The sequence below is a fragment of the Ranitomeya variabilis genome, chromosome 5 (genome assembly GCF_051348905.1).
Source record: "Ranitomeya variabilis isolate aRanVar5 chromosome 5, aRanVar5.hap1, whole genome shotgun sequence".
NCBI classification, from domain to species: Eukaryota; Metazoa; Chordata; class Amphibia; order Anura; family Dendrobatidae; genus Ranitomeya; species Ranitomeya variabilis.
The window spans coordinates 473,950,751-473,968,335 of NC_135236.1; the positions used below are offsets into that span (position 1 = coordinate 473,950,751).

At 39.2% G+C, this 17,585-nt stretch overlaps 1 protein-coding gene across 2 annotated transcripts; it reads right to left on the minus strand.

Moving 5' to 3' along the window:
* Positions 1-1,009: 1,009 nt before the first annotated feature.
* MYF6 (myogenic factor 6) lies at positions 1,010-6,876 on the minus strand. Of its 2 annotated transcripts, none has more exons than XM_077261098.1 (3): positions 6,310-6,876; positions 5,256-5,346; positions 1,010-1,769 (listed from the first exon to the last, which is right to left on the minus strand). In XM_077261098.1, exons 1-3 carry the CDS (start codon positions 6,817-6,819, stop codon positions 1,639-1,641), a joined length of 732 nt encoding a protein of 243 aa, XP_077117213.1. In that variant the 5' UTR covers positions 6,820-6,876; the 3' UTR covers positions 1,010-1,638. The 2 variants fall into 2 exon arrangements, with proteins under 2 accessions (XP_077117213.1, XP_077117212.1); XM_077261097.1 differs by having other exon boundaries at positions 1,017-1,772.
* Positions 6,877-17,585: the final 10,709 nt, after the last annotated feature.

The window sequence follows — 17,585 nt, forward strand, 5'->3', positions numbered from 1 at the left end:
ATCTTGGGCATGCTCGTAGATTATGTTTGTGTCACCGCAGCTACATGATTTGTGGCTGCTAGACACTAGACAACCTGAATACATGTGGGGATTCCCTAACAAACAGGCATTACCCACATGTATTCAGGCTGTCTAATCTACGAGCACGCCCAAGATACTCGGAGAATACCTGAGCTTGCTCGGAAATCTCGAGTAAGGTGCACACTTGCTCATCACTATTTCCTTGTCCTCGTTAACACTTTCTCGGGAGCAAACACAGTTACTGAAATAAATTAAGATTCATTTTGTGGCAGGATTGAAATTCAATGGCGTTTTTGTGATGACGTTCATTTCAATGTCAAAGAATGACTTTGCAATTTTTTGAAACTTGCAACTATAAAACCTGATGCAGCAAACTTTGTGAAAATCAAGATTAGGATCAGTCTTTTGGCCTCAACTGTACTAAATTAAAGTGTCACTGAATTAAAAAAAGTATATTTTTCTTAAGTTTAAATCATGACTACCCCTGTAAGTTTGTAATGTTATATGAACTCTTGTATTTAAATGCTTGAATAAATATAATAAAAAGCTGATAATGTCTGTAAAGTGCTGTGGAATTAATGGCACTGTATACTGTAACTGAGAAAAATAAATAAATAAAAATAAACAATTTTGTTATTTACTGATTTACCGGCTTATTCTAATTTTTCTTGGGTTTTTGAAGATGTAATATATTTATTAAAAAAGTAGTAAAACCATCAGACAATGGACTTAGGGTGCTTTCACACTTCATTTTGGCTCCAATTCGTTGGTCCTGTCGGGGCTTATGTCTGAACCTCCCACAAAACGGGATTTGGGTGTATGCGCCGATGGGGCCATAGACTATAATAGTGCTGAGAAAGCGAACGTGTGCTGTGTTGTGCACCATTTTTCAGTAGGTGTACACTGATGTTCGCTCTGCCGTCACAATTATAGTCTGCTGTCGGCGCAGACACCCAAATCATGTTGCGGGGCGTTCTGTTGTAAGCCCTGATGGGGCCAATGAACGGGTGCCAAAACGCACTGTGAAAGTGCCCTTAAAGTAAATACAAGGAGCAACAGTCTATAGGGCCCAAAGTGACATTGATATGAGACAATTAGGACATTGAATATTATGCTAATTGTGTAAATCAGAAATACTCATAAACCATGTGATTGAATATCTAGTATATTTGTATTACTGTAAAATACATATATGCCAACAACACACATAGAGAACTCACTTTATAACAGCAAATCTACATTTCTGTTCTTTAAAGTAACATTTTACATATCTTACATGTTATAGATAAGCCACATTTACAACTTGTCCACTTCCAGAATAAAAAGAATTTCCTATAAGAAGATGGGGAATTACCAGTATGTAAGGAACAATATAAAATGACATCTTTGCATGTGACAAAGACAGGAATGAATTTTGCTGAATGTGAAGGAAATACTTTCATGGCACAAAATGACATTTTGGTAATAAATAGACTTGAATGATTTTGTGGAAATCCTCTATAGATAAAATAGTATATACAACTTTAACTAGTCGGGGGAGCATTACGTCCATCTCTTTACTAGTGGCATCCATTTTATCACGGCAATGGTTCTTGTCTGGCAGACAGGCGTGACATATTACATAGGATTAGTGCTTTCTACCAGTTCCTGAATAGTGCATGTGACCTTCGGCTCTTCAGATGATATACTGTCTACTATGGAAGAGAGGCACTGAAGGCTGCAGGAAGCTGACGACTCATGAATAGATCCTTCTGGAAAACAAATACCAGTGACAAATGCTGCAAGAGAAGATAATTACAGCAGCTACATCAGCTTTCCCAGTGATGCAGTCATGGACTACTAATGGTCCTATTTTCAGAGGTACCTCTTATGATTCACACGTCCATGTTTTGTGCTTCACTTACAGATCCTGATGCAGGGAATGGCTGTGAGTCTCCTCGCCCAAACTTGACAGTCTTCTATATTAGCCTATTAGGCTGTTGAGTTTGGGTCAGGAGACTCATGGCTGGTTCGTGCTTTGTAATCTATACACTCATGTATGTAACAATCGCGGTTGCAGAGGGTGCAAGAGCGACCAAGTCCGTGCGGAAGAGGGGCCCACTGATGCCAGCACCTTATTCAGCTGGATGTGCATCTGAGGAAGCACATCCAGCTGAAATATATTGTGGTGCAGAGACCCACCATATCCCAGCACCGGTATACACTCCATTCGTCAATCATAGGCTGGCTGCTGATGTCGGTGTGACAGTCACAGGCAGGGCATAGCAGTAATGTTATGCATCGCCAATATCAGGCATACTGAAGCAAACTACTGGCCTCTGCATTGGCTACAGAAGACGTCACCACACATCACGTGAGCCTAGAAAGGTTAGAAGAATCTTTTTTTTTTTTTTAAATGTGTTAGAGAATAGCAGTAAATTGGGAAATATTATTATAGGATGGGACCAGGAGAGAGGACATTACACCAGGATCTGGGGCTTTATTACTGGATGGGGAAATTGTGCCAAGATGGGGAGCATTATACCAGGAAGTAGCTAGGATGAAGAATACTATACCAGGATGGGGGGCATTAATATATGATGGGAGACCTTATTACATGGGGGGGGGCAGCATGTATGTCTTTATAGGATTTAGAACACTACAAGGGCCCATACATTTGACCAACATGCAGGTGGGGGCCCAGGTCCAAATTTTACACCAGTGTCCATCAAACTATAGCTATGCTACTGCGTATATGGATTACAAGACACAGATGTGTGAATCTGGCCTTAAAGCATATATATCTTTGACGAACCTATCCTAAAATATTCATGTACATTAGACTAAAAGTAGATTAAAGTACATTAGACTGTGGACATCTGTTTATGGTAGGCTGCAGTCTGAAAAATACATGTTAAAGTATGCTTTTGCTCACAATGTGCCTGATATGAACCCCCTGAGGAAGACAAATGTACATGTCTTAGCTGTTTTCCTCTGGATAATGATGAAACTGTTTTTTGAGACTTTTAAATTGATCTCAAGTAATGGGCCATAAATATTGGATTATTGTGTAATGGGTGTCAAACCTGCATCCCCTCTGATTACTGCTAGTGAGGCTGGGTATCCTTCATTGTGTACCAGGCACAAATCTGTACTGCTTGTATCACATGGGCCTGGTATTACAGCTCAGTCTAATCATGTGAAAGAGACAAAGGGGCAGTGAGCTGCAGTACCAGACCCATACCCTAAAGGTTCTCTAAGAAAACACTATTAAAATGTAGGTACTGATTCAATATAAAGATGGTGCATCACCAATGTTATTAATATTATTAGGGTTTTTCTAGCATAAACTACACATATACAATTATATTAACATATGCATGAAATAACTTTAAACAATATAATCTTTTCACTGTGGAGCTGTTAAGGGGAACCTGCCAGCTTGGAAATGCTATGCAATCTGTAGACATTATTTTAGAGACCAGTTGATATGAGCAGATTAATATATAGGTTTTATAGGAATACATTCAGTATAACTTGGATTTTTTTTATTGAAATCCTCGCTCATTTCAGGCTTGACAGTCTGGTGGGTGGTCTTATCGCTATATGCACACCTACACAGAGAAGGATGGTAATCACTGATTTGGACCACCCCTTGACTACAGAGTATGGATTCAATGTTATAGTGAATCATTTCCCATAACCTTTACACCAATCTGTTCAGTGTCTCCTGCTCTATACTATACTGCTTGAAGATTTCACAGCATTAACAAGCTGACAGGTTCCCTTTAAACAATTAATGGGAACCTACCTCAGTGGAGCATCACAGGCCCCTTTAAACATTTGATTGTCCTATGCATTGGCCTGTTGTAACATTATGCCATCAATTTCAAAGCCCTGAGTAACTTCTTTAAAGAGAGTCTAGCAGTAAGACTTTCATTAATAAACCAAAGGTAGGGCAGGATAGGGTAGCATGAAATATTTCCAATGATATCTGCTTCATTGGCCTCCAGTGCTGTGTCACACCAAAATTTTCTTTTGGTCGTATGCAAATTAGCGTTTCACGTGCACTGGTGCACTTGCAGTCTATGGCTCCCCTTTGCTTCTCCCTGATAGCACTACACCTATTTTTTATTGACAGACAAGACCAGAGTTGATGTCCTGCAGTGGAGCCTCTGTCTCTACTGTCAATCAAAAAGCTGGGACGATGCCACTGAGGAGAAACTAAGAGGAGCATTAGACTGCAAGTGCACTCATACACACACCAGTTCACTTGTAAGCGTAATTTGCTTATGAATATAAGTTTCATTTTTGTTCTAATGCAGCATTGGAGGGACTGGAGGGTGATATAATAAGTGTTGTAATTTGAGATGTTTCATCCTACCCTATCAGGAGAGGAGCTACCTCTAGTTTCTTAGTGAACGTCTTACTGACAGTCCCTTTAAGTGGCAGTGAGTTTTCTGCCTATACATTAATAACAGAAGAGCTATATATGGTCTCCAATGTTATAGGGGAACTGTGGAAAATGTTCTTGTTTTAAAAGTTATTTTATGTTCATTTATATTTTTGTGTTTAGTTAATGGTACAAGTAAGTAACTAGATTAACACAATTAATGATCCCCATCGTTCTTATGTATTAATATTTTTATTAGATAAATATTAGAGTATGTTCACAAGGGGTGTAAAGGCTGCTTAAAAATTAAACTGCAACTCCACCAGAAACCACATTTGCAGCAGCAAACCTGTATTGTCCTATGTGGACAACGTAAAGTTAAAAAGAAACTCTAACACACCTTCCCTGGTAATGCTGACCCACTACCCGTCCACTCTGTGTACTTCCTGGCCTCTTACAATGACGTCTCATCCCATATGATCATTGCAGTCTATGATTGGCTGCAGTGGTCACATGGGACAAAAATCATTACAGCTGGGCTGGTTGTTCAGAGATTGGCAGGAAGAATGGGCAAGAGTACCACAGATGCCAGGGAACGTTGTGCACAAATTTTTTTTTTATTTTTAACTTTTCTAAAGAATTTGTGAATTTTGCTGCACTGTAAAAACTCAGCATAAATTAACAAATTGCATGTCAATTATTCTTCCATCTGTGACCAGTTTTAGATGGAAATTCTAGTGTGCACACCACCTGTGAACGTACCCTTACACCTACATCAGGGTGGTCCAAATTCTCCTGTAGGGTGATCTGTGACTATGATTTGCTCAAGTTATGTAAGTCACTGAAAAATGCATATAGTTACCTCCTTTGGAGTTCAATTCTGACATCGTGGAATGATTGGAAATTTTGTGCCAGTCCGTATGACAGCCACTTAAGAAATCTTCTCTGTGTACCTATTATAATTATATATCAAGAATCAATATCAAATCACAAGTTAGATTTCTAAAAGTTCGTGGCTCACTAAAGTTAAGTTCTACTCCAACAATTAGGCACATATTGTTTAACTCAGCTTTCTAAACTTGGAAATATATTAAAGATAAGGGTATGACTTAAACCCTTTTATATTGCTATTTGCCCATCGGAATGTATTGATTCTGAGTATCACAAATACTAATTTTTGTCTGATATTATAGATAATATAACATTAGAGCTAATAGTTTGCATTACTTGTGATTGACACAAGTATGACATTTTAGAGCCTTTTTATTTCTAACTCTTTTATGTAACTTTGCAAAATTAATGTGGTAGATGATCGGTTACCATATTTTGTATACTATTTTCTAGCTTTTGGAAGCTGTACATAAATATGGCAGTTTTATAATTTGGGTAAAACTGAAGGAAATTTTGCCTGGTGGAAACATTACAACGCATCCTTTTAATGTATGATATTTTGGCTCGCCTTGCTGTCTTCATTTGCTGTTTCTGTTACAATGGTCAAGCTTGAAATAAGTTTCTGGGACAGCTGCAGCAACAAATTCTTGGCTGAGAAGTGGCTGAGTGTAACACATACTTTTATGACACAAGACTGCGTTTCGCCTGTATTGGTCATATGCCCTTGAGTCTACATTACTTGTATTTTGTGTTAATTCTTTTCAGGGTAAGTCATTTCAACTTTTTCCTAAACAAAACATAACTGATCTACATCTGCCTTTTTTCAAAAGTATTGCTGTAAAATTGTGTACGCTGTATACAAGTAAATCCTTGTGATGCATCCTGTAACCTACTTGTAAGTTTACTACTGTAGGTTCCTTATTATACAGTTATTTGTCTACTTTAATCATAATTTCTACTTCCATCCAATTAGACAAACATCTAAACACAAGTAATGTGAACACCAAATACACTTGTTTGCTTACATCAGCCTCCTTAGGACTATATGTGAAGGGCTCGTCAGGTTTCTGGGGTTTGTCTTGTTGATCCAGACTTTGAAGGAGGTCTTGTAGCCTCTCTATATAATTTATGGCACTGCGTAGAATTTCAACTTTGGGGAGTCTTTGGTTTGGGTTGGCAACAGTTCTCCGTTTTAAAGCCTCAAAAGCTTCATTAATTTTCTTTAGCCTTCTCCTTTCCCGCAAAGTGGCAGCTTTTCTTCTGTCCGTTGGAGCTGACTTCCGTTTACATGTCTTACAAGCCCAAATCAAACATTGTCCAGGACAGTGGGGTTGTAGACCAGGTGGAGCTAAAACATGTTCTTCTCCACTGCTGTCACTTCCAGCATCTCCTGGCAATTGATCCTGACAAGGGGATAATGTCCCCTCACTACCTGGATACAAAGGGGATCCATCTGTCATTTCCAGTTGTTGAAATGCTCCATTATCTCCCTCTAAGTAAAAGAAATAGGAACTTGTTTCAAAAAGGTCCATCATTATGCTTTGCCCTTGATTACTGAAGCTCTCTTGGTCGAGTGCTATGTTCAAAACAGCACAGCCCTAAAGGAATTTAATTAGTACAGTGACATAAGTCTGTCTTTATATAGCTCCTGAAATTCTATCCAACTTTTATCTGTCGCAGTGCATCACCCTTCAAAACTGATTGCAAGAGTCTCCTGGGTGCAGCCCCTCTCAGCTCTTACATCTATGGAGATAAAATCCCCTTCAAGGTTAACTTAGATACAGATGAAAAATTAAATAGCTACTTTAAGGGATTACATTAATATTATACAGTGTGAAAAAAGACTGTTAAATTATAGCTTCTTTATCAAAGCAATGGCCCAAAATTACAACATACTCACATAACACCTTCAAACCTAAAGACTATATAACAGTATTTATTAGTAAAATTTAAAAAACTTAAATAAAATTGATGATCAATATTATAAGCAAAGTGCTTGATACATCAAGACCAGCACTGTTCACACCAGTCTTTATTAGGGGGCGTGCTGGAGTTAAACACTCTCTTCGTGAATCAGGTGCATCAGACAAGCTGCATACACCTCTGAGTGTGCCTTGTCACAATTTCTACTCCATCCCCACCTGTAAAAAGATTTGTGGCATAGCAAACACCCCTGCACATCATTAATTTGAGGAGTGGCGGTCATCACATCCATGTCTTGCTCCAGCTCCATCCAGTTTGCCAGAGATGGGAGAAACTGGCGTGGGAACAGTAACATTCACAACATTTTTCAATTTTTCAAAACTTTTATGTCAGAATTCTGGCTTGAAACCTTTGATGTATCGGGCCCATTGTCTGTAAATACTCTGTTTTGGATAGATGGTACTTGTGCTGGGTACACCACAGTACCAGAACTAAGTGGTAACTGTATCTAAGAATTGTTGTCGGACACAAAAGGAACATTCTTTCCTTTCCAAAGTTGACAATCCATTTTAAAACCATATCTGTAGGAGGTGAAGGTAAGGAAGGCACCATCCTCTCTATGTCATCCTATGAAGCAAACCTCATCCTGCTCAAAGAGGGTATAAAGAGCTACTGCCACATTAAGAAAGGAAACCTTCTAGTGGCTACTACTTATGGGGGACCTAATTGTCAGCCAGTGCATTGCATATTGTCTATAGACTCCTCAACTGCTTAAGTCTTAGAGGTTATAGTGTTTTTTCTTTTAAATTGTAGCTTCAATCTCTTTAACTTACCTAGTCACTGTATCTTACAAGCGACAGTAATACCACTCACTGCAGTTACCTTCCTCTTTCCTGAAGTGTTATCATAACTCCTTTGTTGACTTCCCTAGCTATGAAGTAGTTTGAGTACATTCACTTTAAAATTTAACATGGATAGTTTACACGGCCTCTACTTACTGTTTGATGCTCCTATGGTACCAATGCAGCCTCTATGTCTTTTGCCATGGCTTCAGAGTTCTCCTAGGCACATTCATATACCTTCCATCATCGTTAGCAAATCCAATATTCGCATTCTTTGCATCTTGCTGCAGATCTCCGAGACCTTTTCTATAGGTGCGCATCCTATTTGACATTTGATTTTGGAACAATCGTGGGGCACCTTTTTTAGTTCTTCTTCCATTTGTGAAACCTGCTGATCAGTCGTGTATGCAGCTGGTGTGTGAGACCTCAATGTCATCAACACCTCTACTCATCCGATGAGGAATCGACATTCATATATCTTTATAGTTGATAAAAGAAGCTGCCATGATTTGTGTCAGCTCTATACATATAAATAGCACTTTAAAATTTGCTGAGCTGTGACCCTGGCAAATTATGCTCAAACACCATTCATTCGGAAATATTTATCCACCCATGACAAATTGTCATCATCTGAAATCTAGCTGGCATACTTTCAAATCCAAAACAGAACTTTATAAAGATTATTCTGAGAACGGTTTAAGAATTCTATCAGGAACATTGATCTTCATAGACCCTGCATCATTGATAATGTATGGTAACATTGAATGAAGGTAACAGCCAATATAGATCAAAATGTGTATGGCACTATCCGAGTAGGAATTGTTCAACAGACGATCTCTCATTTCATGATTGTTTAGGCATCAACCTGCTTTTATCTATAGTCTATGGCTGCTTTAAGATCACAAAGTGATCATTTTGATGTCTCCCTCCTTGCAATATCTAATATTTTGATGACTTCACTGGTTGGTATTTCACCATTGATCTAAGTGGCTATTCCCCAACTACCATATCAGTACATAGACATGCCATATGGTTATTTTGTAGCCAAGAGCATCTGGTGTTGTCAAGTTCTGGCAAATGATTTATCTTTTGAAGGCCAAGATTTTTTTAGCTTTAGAAAGAATTCACGTCTGGGATACATGGGGACTTTCTGTACAGTTATAATTGGTCGTGCTATAAAAGCCTCCATGTAGCCTTCATCAAAGAACATACATGCAGTTTAGAGCAATAGTGTGAGATCATTGTTGAATTAGTCATTAAATTAAGGAAAGGGTTCTATCCAATTTCTTAACGTCGTGTGAATTCACATTCAAAATTCGGAATCATTGTTTGACAAGACGCCCTAATCTGAGTGAAACTCTTGCAGTTCTTCATTTGGCGTCTCAATGGCACAGTATCATGAATAATAATGCGGAAAGTGATATAATCTAAATGACCACACATCCTGTGGCTGTAGCTGCCAATTGGCAAGTCGTTCAGTTCCTTCAGCATGACTTCACATCATGAAATATACACGCTGACCCTGGCACTGGTGATATTGTTACATTATGAAGCTTTAGACCATTGTACAGTTTCTTTGTTATAATGGGTACATTTGACCAGATAAAATAGTGGAACAATCTTTACTTCCCCCTTGTTATGCTAAGGCTAGCATTTCACTGAACTCTGATGCTTGTAATAATAAACTTGAATTATGTGCTATGTATTTTTATATACTGTAGTGCCCTAGGGATAATCATTGTTCTTTTCACTGGGATCTCTGAACATACAGTAGGACTCATTTCTAGGTCCAGAGCTAAGATAGGGTTAAGCTTTATTTTCTCATATTTTATAGTATTCCAGAGCTGAAGAGTTGGATTTGGAAAATGAGTGGATTTTCTACAGGAAAAGCTGTGAAAAATATAACAGATAGATAAATCCATTAACATGTAGACGAATCCATTTCTTTTACATTTTTGATGCTTAAAAGACAAATTCTCTTTAACAACCAGGGGTAATAACTTAGGAGAGTTGGCTTAGTTGATTTTATTCAAAACCTCATACACAGTTGTGATTGAAAGTTTGTGAACCCTTTAGTATTTTTCACATTCCTACAAAAATGTAATCTAAAACTACATCAGGTTTTAATGCAAGTCTTTAATGTAGATTAAGACAACAAATGTAAAACATATTACACTTTTTCATTTCTTTAATGACAGAAATAATCCAATATCACATATCTGTGAATGACAAATTATGTGAACCATTAGGGTAAGCAGATAATAATTAGGTGTGAATGGGTGACCTGTTTTGTTTAAAAAAAAACTATAATCTCTCAAAGTCTGATCTTCACCGCACGTTTGCAGAAGTGTATCAGGACATGACAAAAGGAGACTTTTGAGGACCTTGTTGATGCTTATCAGGCTAAAGGTTACAAAGCCATCTCTAAAAAAGTTTGGACTCCACCAATACACAGTCCGACAAATTGTGTGCAAATGGAAGAAATGTGAGACCATTAAGACCTCCTCAAGAGTGGTCAACCAGCAAAGATGACTCCAAAAAGCAATGGGTATAATAGTCTGCAAGATCATAATGAAGCCTAAGGTACCCACTAAGTAACTAAAGGATTCTCATACATTAGCTCATGTTAATGTTCATGAGTCCACCTTCAGTGTGACACTGAAAAACAATGGTATTCAAAGAAAAAGCCATGGATCTCCAAAAAGAACATTGCAGGCCTTTCCCCTAATCAATTTCTGGGGAATTGGGTGTGTATGTGTCACAGAACTGTATTCATTCTATTCAACATGCCTATGAGTAGCTGCATACTTGTCCGAAATGCATAAGGTGTTTGCTTTGGGGTTCTCTTCCCCCCTTTTTATGTGTTATTTTTCTTGTATATTTTTCCTCTCTGGATTTTATTGGAATCTGATAGAATGGACTTTTAATATTTAATTATTCATATTTTTAGCTATCTAAATTTGGAATTGCCACATTAGTACAGACCCACAGACTTAAAGAAACACGCCATTTTTCCTTGACAGTGATATCTGTAAAAGTGAAACCCCAAATAATTTTTTTTTTCACATTATTTAATTTGTCTGGTATGTTAAATGTTACCATTACATTTTTTAAACTCATTCCACAAAAAGCCCTCATATGGCAACGTCAACTGGAAAGGAAAGTCACTGTCAATAATGGCTGCAGTGACAAGAGGTTTAATGAATCCTTCTCATCAATTCTTTCTGCTGAATCCTATATTGTTTGGTATGGTAGCTTAGCTCCATCACAATTATGCTTTGGGAGCTGTATCTTTGGTTGGTAGAAGAGACATCTTCAATCCTTGATGATGAAGTGTGTATTAAGTGCACTTCTCCAGTTTCCATGTTACTGGTCTTTACGACATATTTGTTTAAATGCTGTAATGCCTATGTCAAGAACTCTATTGACAAATGGTCACCACTGCACAAACATATCTACTGTTTTTGCTGTAATTTTTAAAGAGCCTTGAAGTCATCAAATTAAATTGGCAAGTATTCTTCTAATTGTGTCAATTGGAATGTGTGGATTAATTGTCAGCATATAAAATGTATGGAGTCAATTACTGTAATGTTATCTCAGTTGTTTATATATATATTTCATTATACTTTATATAAAATATATATATGCTTACAACTGAATGAGGTACAGTCACACTCTTCTACAAAGATGATGTTGTGAAAGACATTTTCATGTCACAGGTCACATACCATGTCAAGATTAAGAGCAGCAACAAGACACAAGGTAGTTATACTGCATCGGCAAGGCATCTTCCAGGCTAAGATGTTCTGAAAATTTTGGCCAGAAGTACTATGGCCGAAAAGCCATAGCTTCAACAGTGAAACTAGGCCAAGCCACACAACTATGCATAAAACAAGAACTGAGGTGCAAAAAAATGATATGATAGCAGAGTCAAAATTTGAAATATTTGGCTGCAACATAAGGCAGTTTGTTTAACAAAGGGCTGCAGAACAGTCCAATAATGGATGTCTGCAGGCAACAGCAAATCATGGCGGAAGTAACTTGCAAGTTTTGGGCTGTAATACAGCAAATGAAGTTGCCACTTGGAATGTGGAAAGGGAAAAAAATTGGGGTGAAAACAGAAGGCACTATCTAAGCATAGTGAGTGTGTACTGGTACCAGGGAGAATGAAATGAATTCACTCACCTTCACATAGGCTGTGCAAATATGCAGAACACTAAACGTCACTTGGTTAACATATGGATTCCTTCATCAGCATGCTGCCATTCCAGTGGACCATGGAAGAAATGTTTAATTACCAATTATTTCCTTGACCCAAAGAAAGAATGTGTGGATGGAGAATCCTGGAAGGCAATATTATTAAGGTTGGATATTCAATTGTTCCAAAATCTCCCACTATATGTGTGACCACAGGTCTAAACATGCATCAACTCACTGGGGGGACAGCCCAGCAGAAAAAAACAGGGCTTCAGTGTGACTGTGAGTGGGGTCCATCTGGAGAATGGCAAGCGGTTAGCTGTGTATCAAGTACAGAGATTAGCTAGTCTGTCCTTATGGGAGTGTGCTCAGGTGATCTCATGGGGCATTCTCTATTGCTGTGCAATAATTAGAAATACAAATCAAGATCAAATATAAAAAAAGTATAAAATATGTAACATATAACCCGAGAATGATTAAAAATTCAGTACTAGCCACAATGCAAAATGACACCAAATGCACATTTCTTGGTATTTATGGGAGTCTTTTAATGCGTATTGGTTTCCAGTGTGCTTAAATGTAACATATGACAATGATTCTGTTTTTTTGTTTTGTGCCTAAATTGTAGCTCTCAAATCAGACAAACAAGATATAAGGGTATGTGCACACGTTGTAGATTTGTCTGCGGATTTTTTCTGCACTAAATCTGCAGCTCTTGGCAGAAAACGCGGATGCATTTTTTGCGCGATTGTGATGCTTTTTTGCGGGGTTTTTGATGCGTTTTTGTATGCATTTTTGAAAGCTAAATAAAATTGTATTATTGAACAAAAAAAAAGATTTGTGATGTCATGTCTTGTCCAACCTCCTCTTTTACATTTGTCCAACCCACACTGCATTACACACATAGCTAAACAGACAGATAGACAGACAGATAGATAGGTAGATGGAAAGAGATAGATTGAGGAAGATAGAAATATGGATAGTTAGGCTACTTTCACACATCAGGTTTTTGCCGTCAGGCATAATCTGGCGAGTTTTGGAAAAAATGGATCCGTTAATTTTTCGCCTGATCCGTTCTGTTTCTCATAGAGTTGTATTAGCGACGGATTGGGCCTGATGGCCTCACATTTCATCTGTTTTTTGCCGGATACTACAAATACCAGCCCCCAGCCACCCCAGAAATGGCGCATCTGTGAGATGCGCCAATTCCGACACTTAGCCCCTCTCTTCCCACTCCCCCTGAGTAGCAGTGGGATATGGGGTAATAAGGGGTTAATGTCACCTTGCTATTGTAAGGTGACATTAAGCCGGGTTAATAATGGAGAGGCGACAATAAGACGCCTATCCAGTATTATTCCTAGAGTAGTGAAAGAGTTAAAAAAAATAAAGACACAGCCAGAAAAAAGTATTTTAATATTCTTAATTCAACCATACTTACCATACTCAATCGCCTGTAAAAAATAAAAAAATAATAAACCGTATACTCCCTGTCCGGCGCAGTCCAATTAATAATGAATGTCCCACGACGATCTCCCCTATAGAACAGTGACATTGGGTGATGTCACTGCTCTATAGGGCCTTCAGTGACACACTGACATGAGACAATGGCTCCTGCTGTGTATCACTGAGGTTACCTCAGTTCAGGGTCTCACTTTATGGCATTGCTGTGTGGGAACTTTCTGAAACAGCAGTGCTACAAGTGAGACTAGGGACTATTTTTTACCTTCCGTCATTGTATTCCTGGAACCCCTGGAGAGCGGTCGCATCAGCTGATGCTGCTGCTCTCCATGGGAGATTGTCATGGGACACTCGTTTTAATTGGATTTCTGCGGATCAGGGAGTATATTGTTTGTTTATTATTTTAATATTTTTTACAGGTGACACTGACTTCGGGGATCAAAGTGACAAGTGATGGTGAGTACATACTCAGTATGTTGCATGTATGTAGTATGTTGCATGCTGTATGTATGTTGCACGTATGTTGTATGTACTGTATGTCTAGATGTTGTGTGTATGTAGTATGTTGTATGTATGTTGTATGCAATATGTTGTATGCATGTAGTATGTTGTATATAGTATGTATGTAGTATGTTGTATGTATGTAGTATGTTGCATGTATGTAATATGTTGCATGTATGTAGTATGTTGCATGTTGTATGTATGTTGCATGTATGTAGTATGTTGTATGCATGTTGCATGTATGTAGTATGTTGCATGTATGTAGTATGGTGTATGTATGTAGTATGTTGTATGTACAGTGGGGCAAAAAAGTATTTAGTCAGTCAGCAATAGTGCAAGTTCCACCACTTAAAAAGATGAGAGGCGTCTGTAATTTACATCATAGGTAGACCTCAACTATGGGAGACAAACTGAGAAAAAAAAATCCAGAAAATCACATTGTCTGTTTTTTTATCATTTTATTTGCATTTTATGGTGGAAAATAAGTATTTGGTCAGAAACAAAATTTCATCTCAATACTTTGTAATATAGCCTTTGTTGGCAATGACAGAGGTCAAACGTTTTCTGTAAGTCTTCACAAGGTTGCCACACACTGTTGTTGGTATTTTGGCCCATTCCTCCATGCAGATCTCCTCTAGAGCAGTGATGTTTTTGGCTTTTCGCTTGGCAACATGGACTTTCAACTCCCTCCAAAGGTTTTCTATAGGGTTGAGATCTGGAGACTGGCCAGGCCACTCCAGGACCTTGAAATGCTTCTTACGAAGCCACTCCTTCGTTGCCCTGGCGGTGTGCTTTGGATCATTGTCATGTTAAAAGACCCAGCCACGTTTCAACTTCAATGCCCTTGCTGAAGGAAGGAGGTTTGCACTCAAAATCTCACGATACATGGCCCCATTCATTCTTTCATGTACCCGGATCAGTCGTCCTGGCCCCTTTGCAGAGAAACAGCCCCAAAGCATGATGTTTCCACCACCTTGCTTTACAGTATGTATGGTGTTTGATAGATGCAACTCAGTATTCTTTTTCCTCCAAACACGACAAGTTGTGTTTCTACCAAACAGTTCCAGTTTGGTTTCATCAGACCATAGGACATTCTCCCAAAACTCCTCTGGATCATCCAAATGCTCTCTAGCAAACTTCAGACGGGCCCGGACATGTACTGGCTTAAGCAGTGGGACACGTCTGGCACTGCAGGATCTGAGTCCATGGTGGCGTAGTGTGTTACTTATGGTAGGCCTTGTTACATTGGTCCCAGCTCTCTGCAGTTCATTCACTAGGTCCCCCCGCGTGGTTCTGGGATTTTTGCTCACCGTTCTTGTGATCATTCTGACCCCACAGGGTGGGATTTTGCGTGGAGCCCCAGATCGAGGGAGATTATCAGTGGTCTTGTATGTCTTCCATTTTCTAATTATTGCTCCCACTGTTGATTTCTTCACTCCAAGCTGGTTGGCTATTGCAGATTCAGTCTTCCCTGCCTGGTGCAGGGCTACAATTTTGATTCTGGTGTCCTTTGACAGCTCTTTGGTCTTCACCATAGTGGAGTTTGGAGTCAGACTGTTTGAGGGTGTGCACAGGTGTCTTTTTATACTGATAACAAGTTTAAGCAGGTGCCATTACTACAGGTAATGAGTGGAGGAAAGAGGAGACTCTTAAAGAAGAAGTTACAGGTCTGTGAGAGCCAGAAATCTTGATTGTTTGTTTCTGACCAAATACTTATTTTCCACCATAATATGCAAATTAAATGTTAAAAAAACAAACAATGTGATTTTCTGGATTTTTTTTTCTCAGTTTGTCTCCCATAGTTGAGGTCTACCTATGATGTAAATTACAGACGCCTCTCATCTTTTTAAGTGGTGGAACTTGCACTATTGCTGACTGACTAAATACTTTTTTGCCCCACTGTATGTAGTATGCTGCATGTTGTATGTATGTTGCATGTATGTAGTATGTTGTATGTATGTTGCATGTTGTATGTATGTTACATGTATGTAGTATGTTGTATGTATGTTGCATGTATGTAGTATGTTGCATGTATGTAGTATGTTGTATTTATGCAGTATGTTGCATGTATGTAGTATGTTGCATGCTGTATGTATGTTGCACGTATGTAGTATGTTATATGTATGTTGCATGTATGTAGTATGTTGCATGGTGTATGTATGTTGCATGTATGTAGTATGTTGTATGCATGTTGCATGTATGTAGTATGTTGCATGTATGTAGTATGTTGTATGTATGTAGTATGTTGTATGTATGTAGTATGCTGCATGTTGTATGTATGTTGCATGTATGTAGTATGTTGTATGTATGTTGCATGTTGTATGTATGTTACATGTATGTAGTATGTTGTATGTATGTTGCATGTATGTAGTATGTTGCATGTATGTAGTATGTTGTATTTATGCAGTATGTTGCATGTATGTAGTATGTTGCATGCTGTATGTATGTTGCACGTATGTAGTATGTTATATGTATGTTGCATGTATGTAGTATGTTGCATGTATGTAGTATGTTGCATGGTGTATGTATGTTGCATGTATGTAGTATGTTGTATGTATGTTGCATGTATGTAGTATGTTGCATGTATGTAGTATGTTGTATGTATGTAGTATGTTGTATGTATGTTGCATGTATGTAGTATGTTGCATGTATGTTGTATGTTGTATGTATGTTGCATGTTACATGTATGTAGTATGTTGTATGTATGTAGTATGCATGTTGTATGTATTTATATTGTATGCAATATGTTGTATGTATGTTGTATGTTTGTTTTTTTATACATTCAACACATTAGCTGGATGATGGGACTACTACTGTCCCATCATTGGCTAATGTGTTAATCACTATCATTGTAGCAGGCATAGCCAGATGGGACTGTGCACACACACATGCACACACACAGTGCCACACACACCCGGACAGCCAGCAGACCACCTGGACAGGCCGCAGACCACCCAGACAGCCCACAGACCACCCAGACAGGCCGCAGACCACCTGGACAGCCCGCAGACCACCCGGACAGCTCGCAGACCCGGCACGGAGAGCCCGAAGACCCCCGGACAGCCCGCAGACCACCCGGGCAGCCCGCAGACCCAGCACGGAGAGCCCACAGACCCCTGGACAGCCTGCAGACCACCCGGACAGCCCGCAGACCACCCGGACAGGCCGCAGACCACCCGGACAGCCCGCAGACCACCCGGAAAGGCCACAGACAAACCGGACAGGCCGCAGACCACCTGGACAGCCCGCAGACCCAGCACGGAGAGCCCACAGACCCCCGGACAGCCCGCAGACCACCTGGACAGCCCGCAGACCTGGCATGGAGAGCCCACAGACCCCCGGGCAGCCTGCAGACCACCCAGACAACCCACAGACCCAGC

Excerpts from the sequence above, each read along its gene's own strand:
- MYF6 (XM_077261097.1), bottom strand. The coding sequence starts at position 6,819 with ATGATGGACCTTTTTGAAACAAGTTCCTATTTCTTTTACTTAGAGGGA. Across the intron at positions 5,347-6,309 it reads ATAGTCCTAAGGAGGCTGAT|GTACACAGAGAAGATTTCTT; the intron begins GTAAGCAAACAA and ends TAATTATAATAG. Across the intron at positions 1,773-5,255 it reads AGAATTGAACTCCAAAGGAG|AAGGATCTATTCATGAGTCG; the intron begins GTAACTATATGC and ends TTTGTTTTCCAG.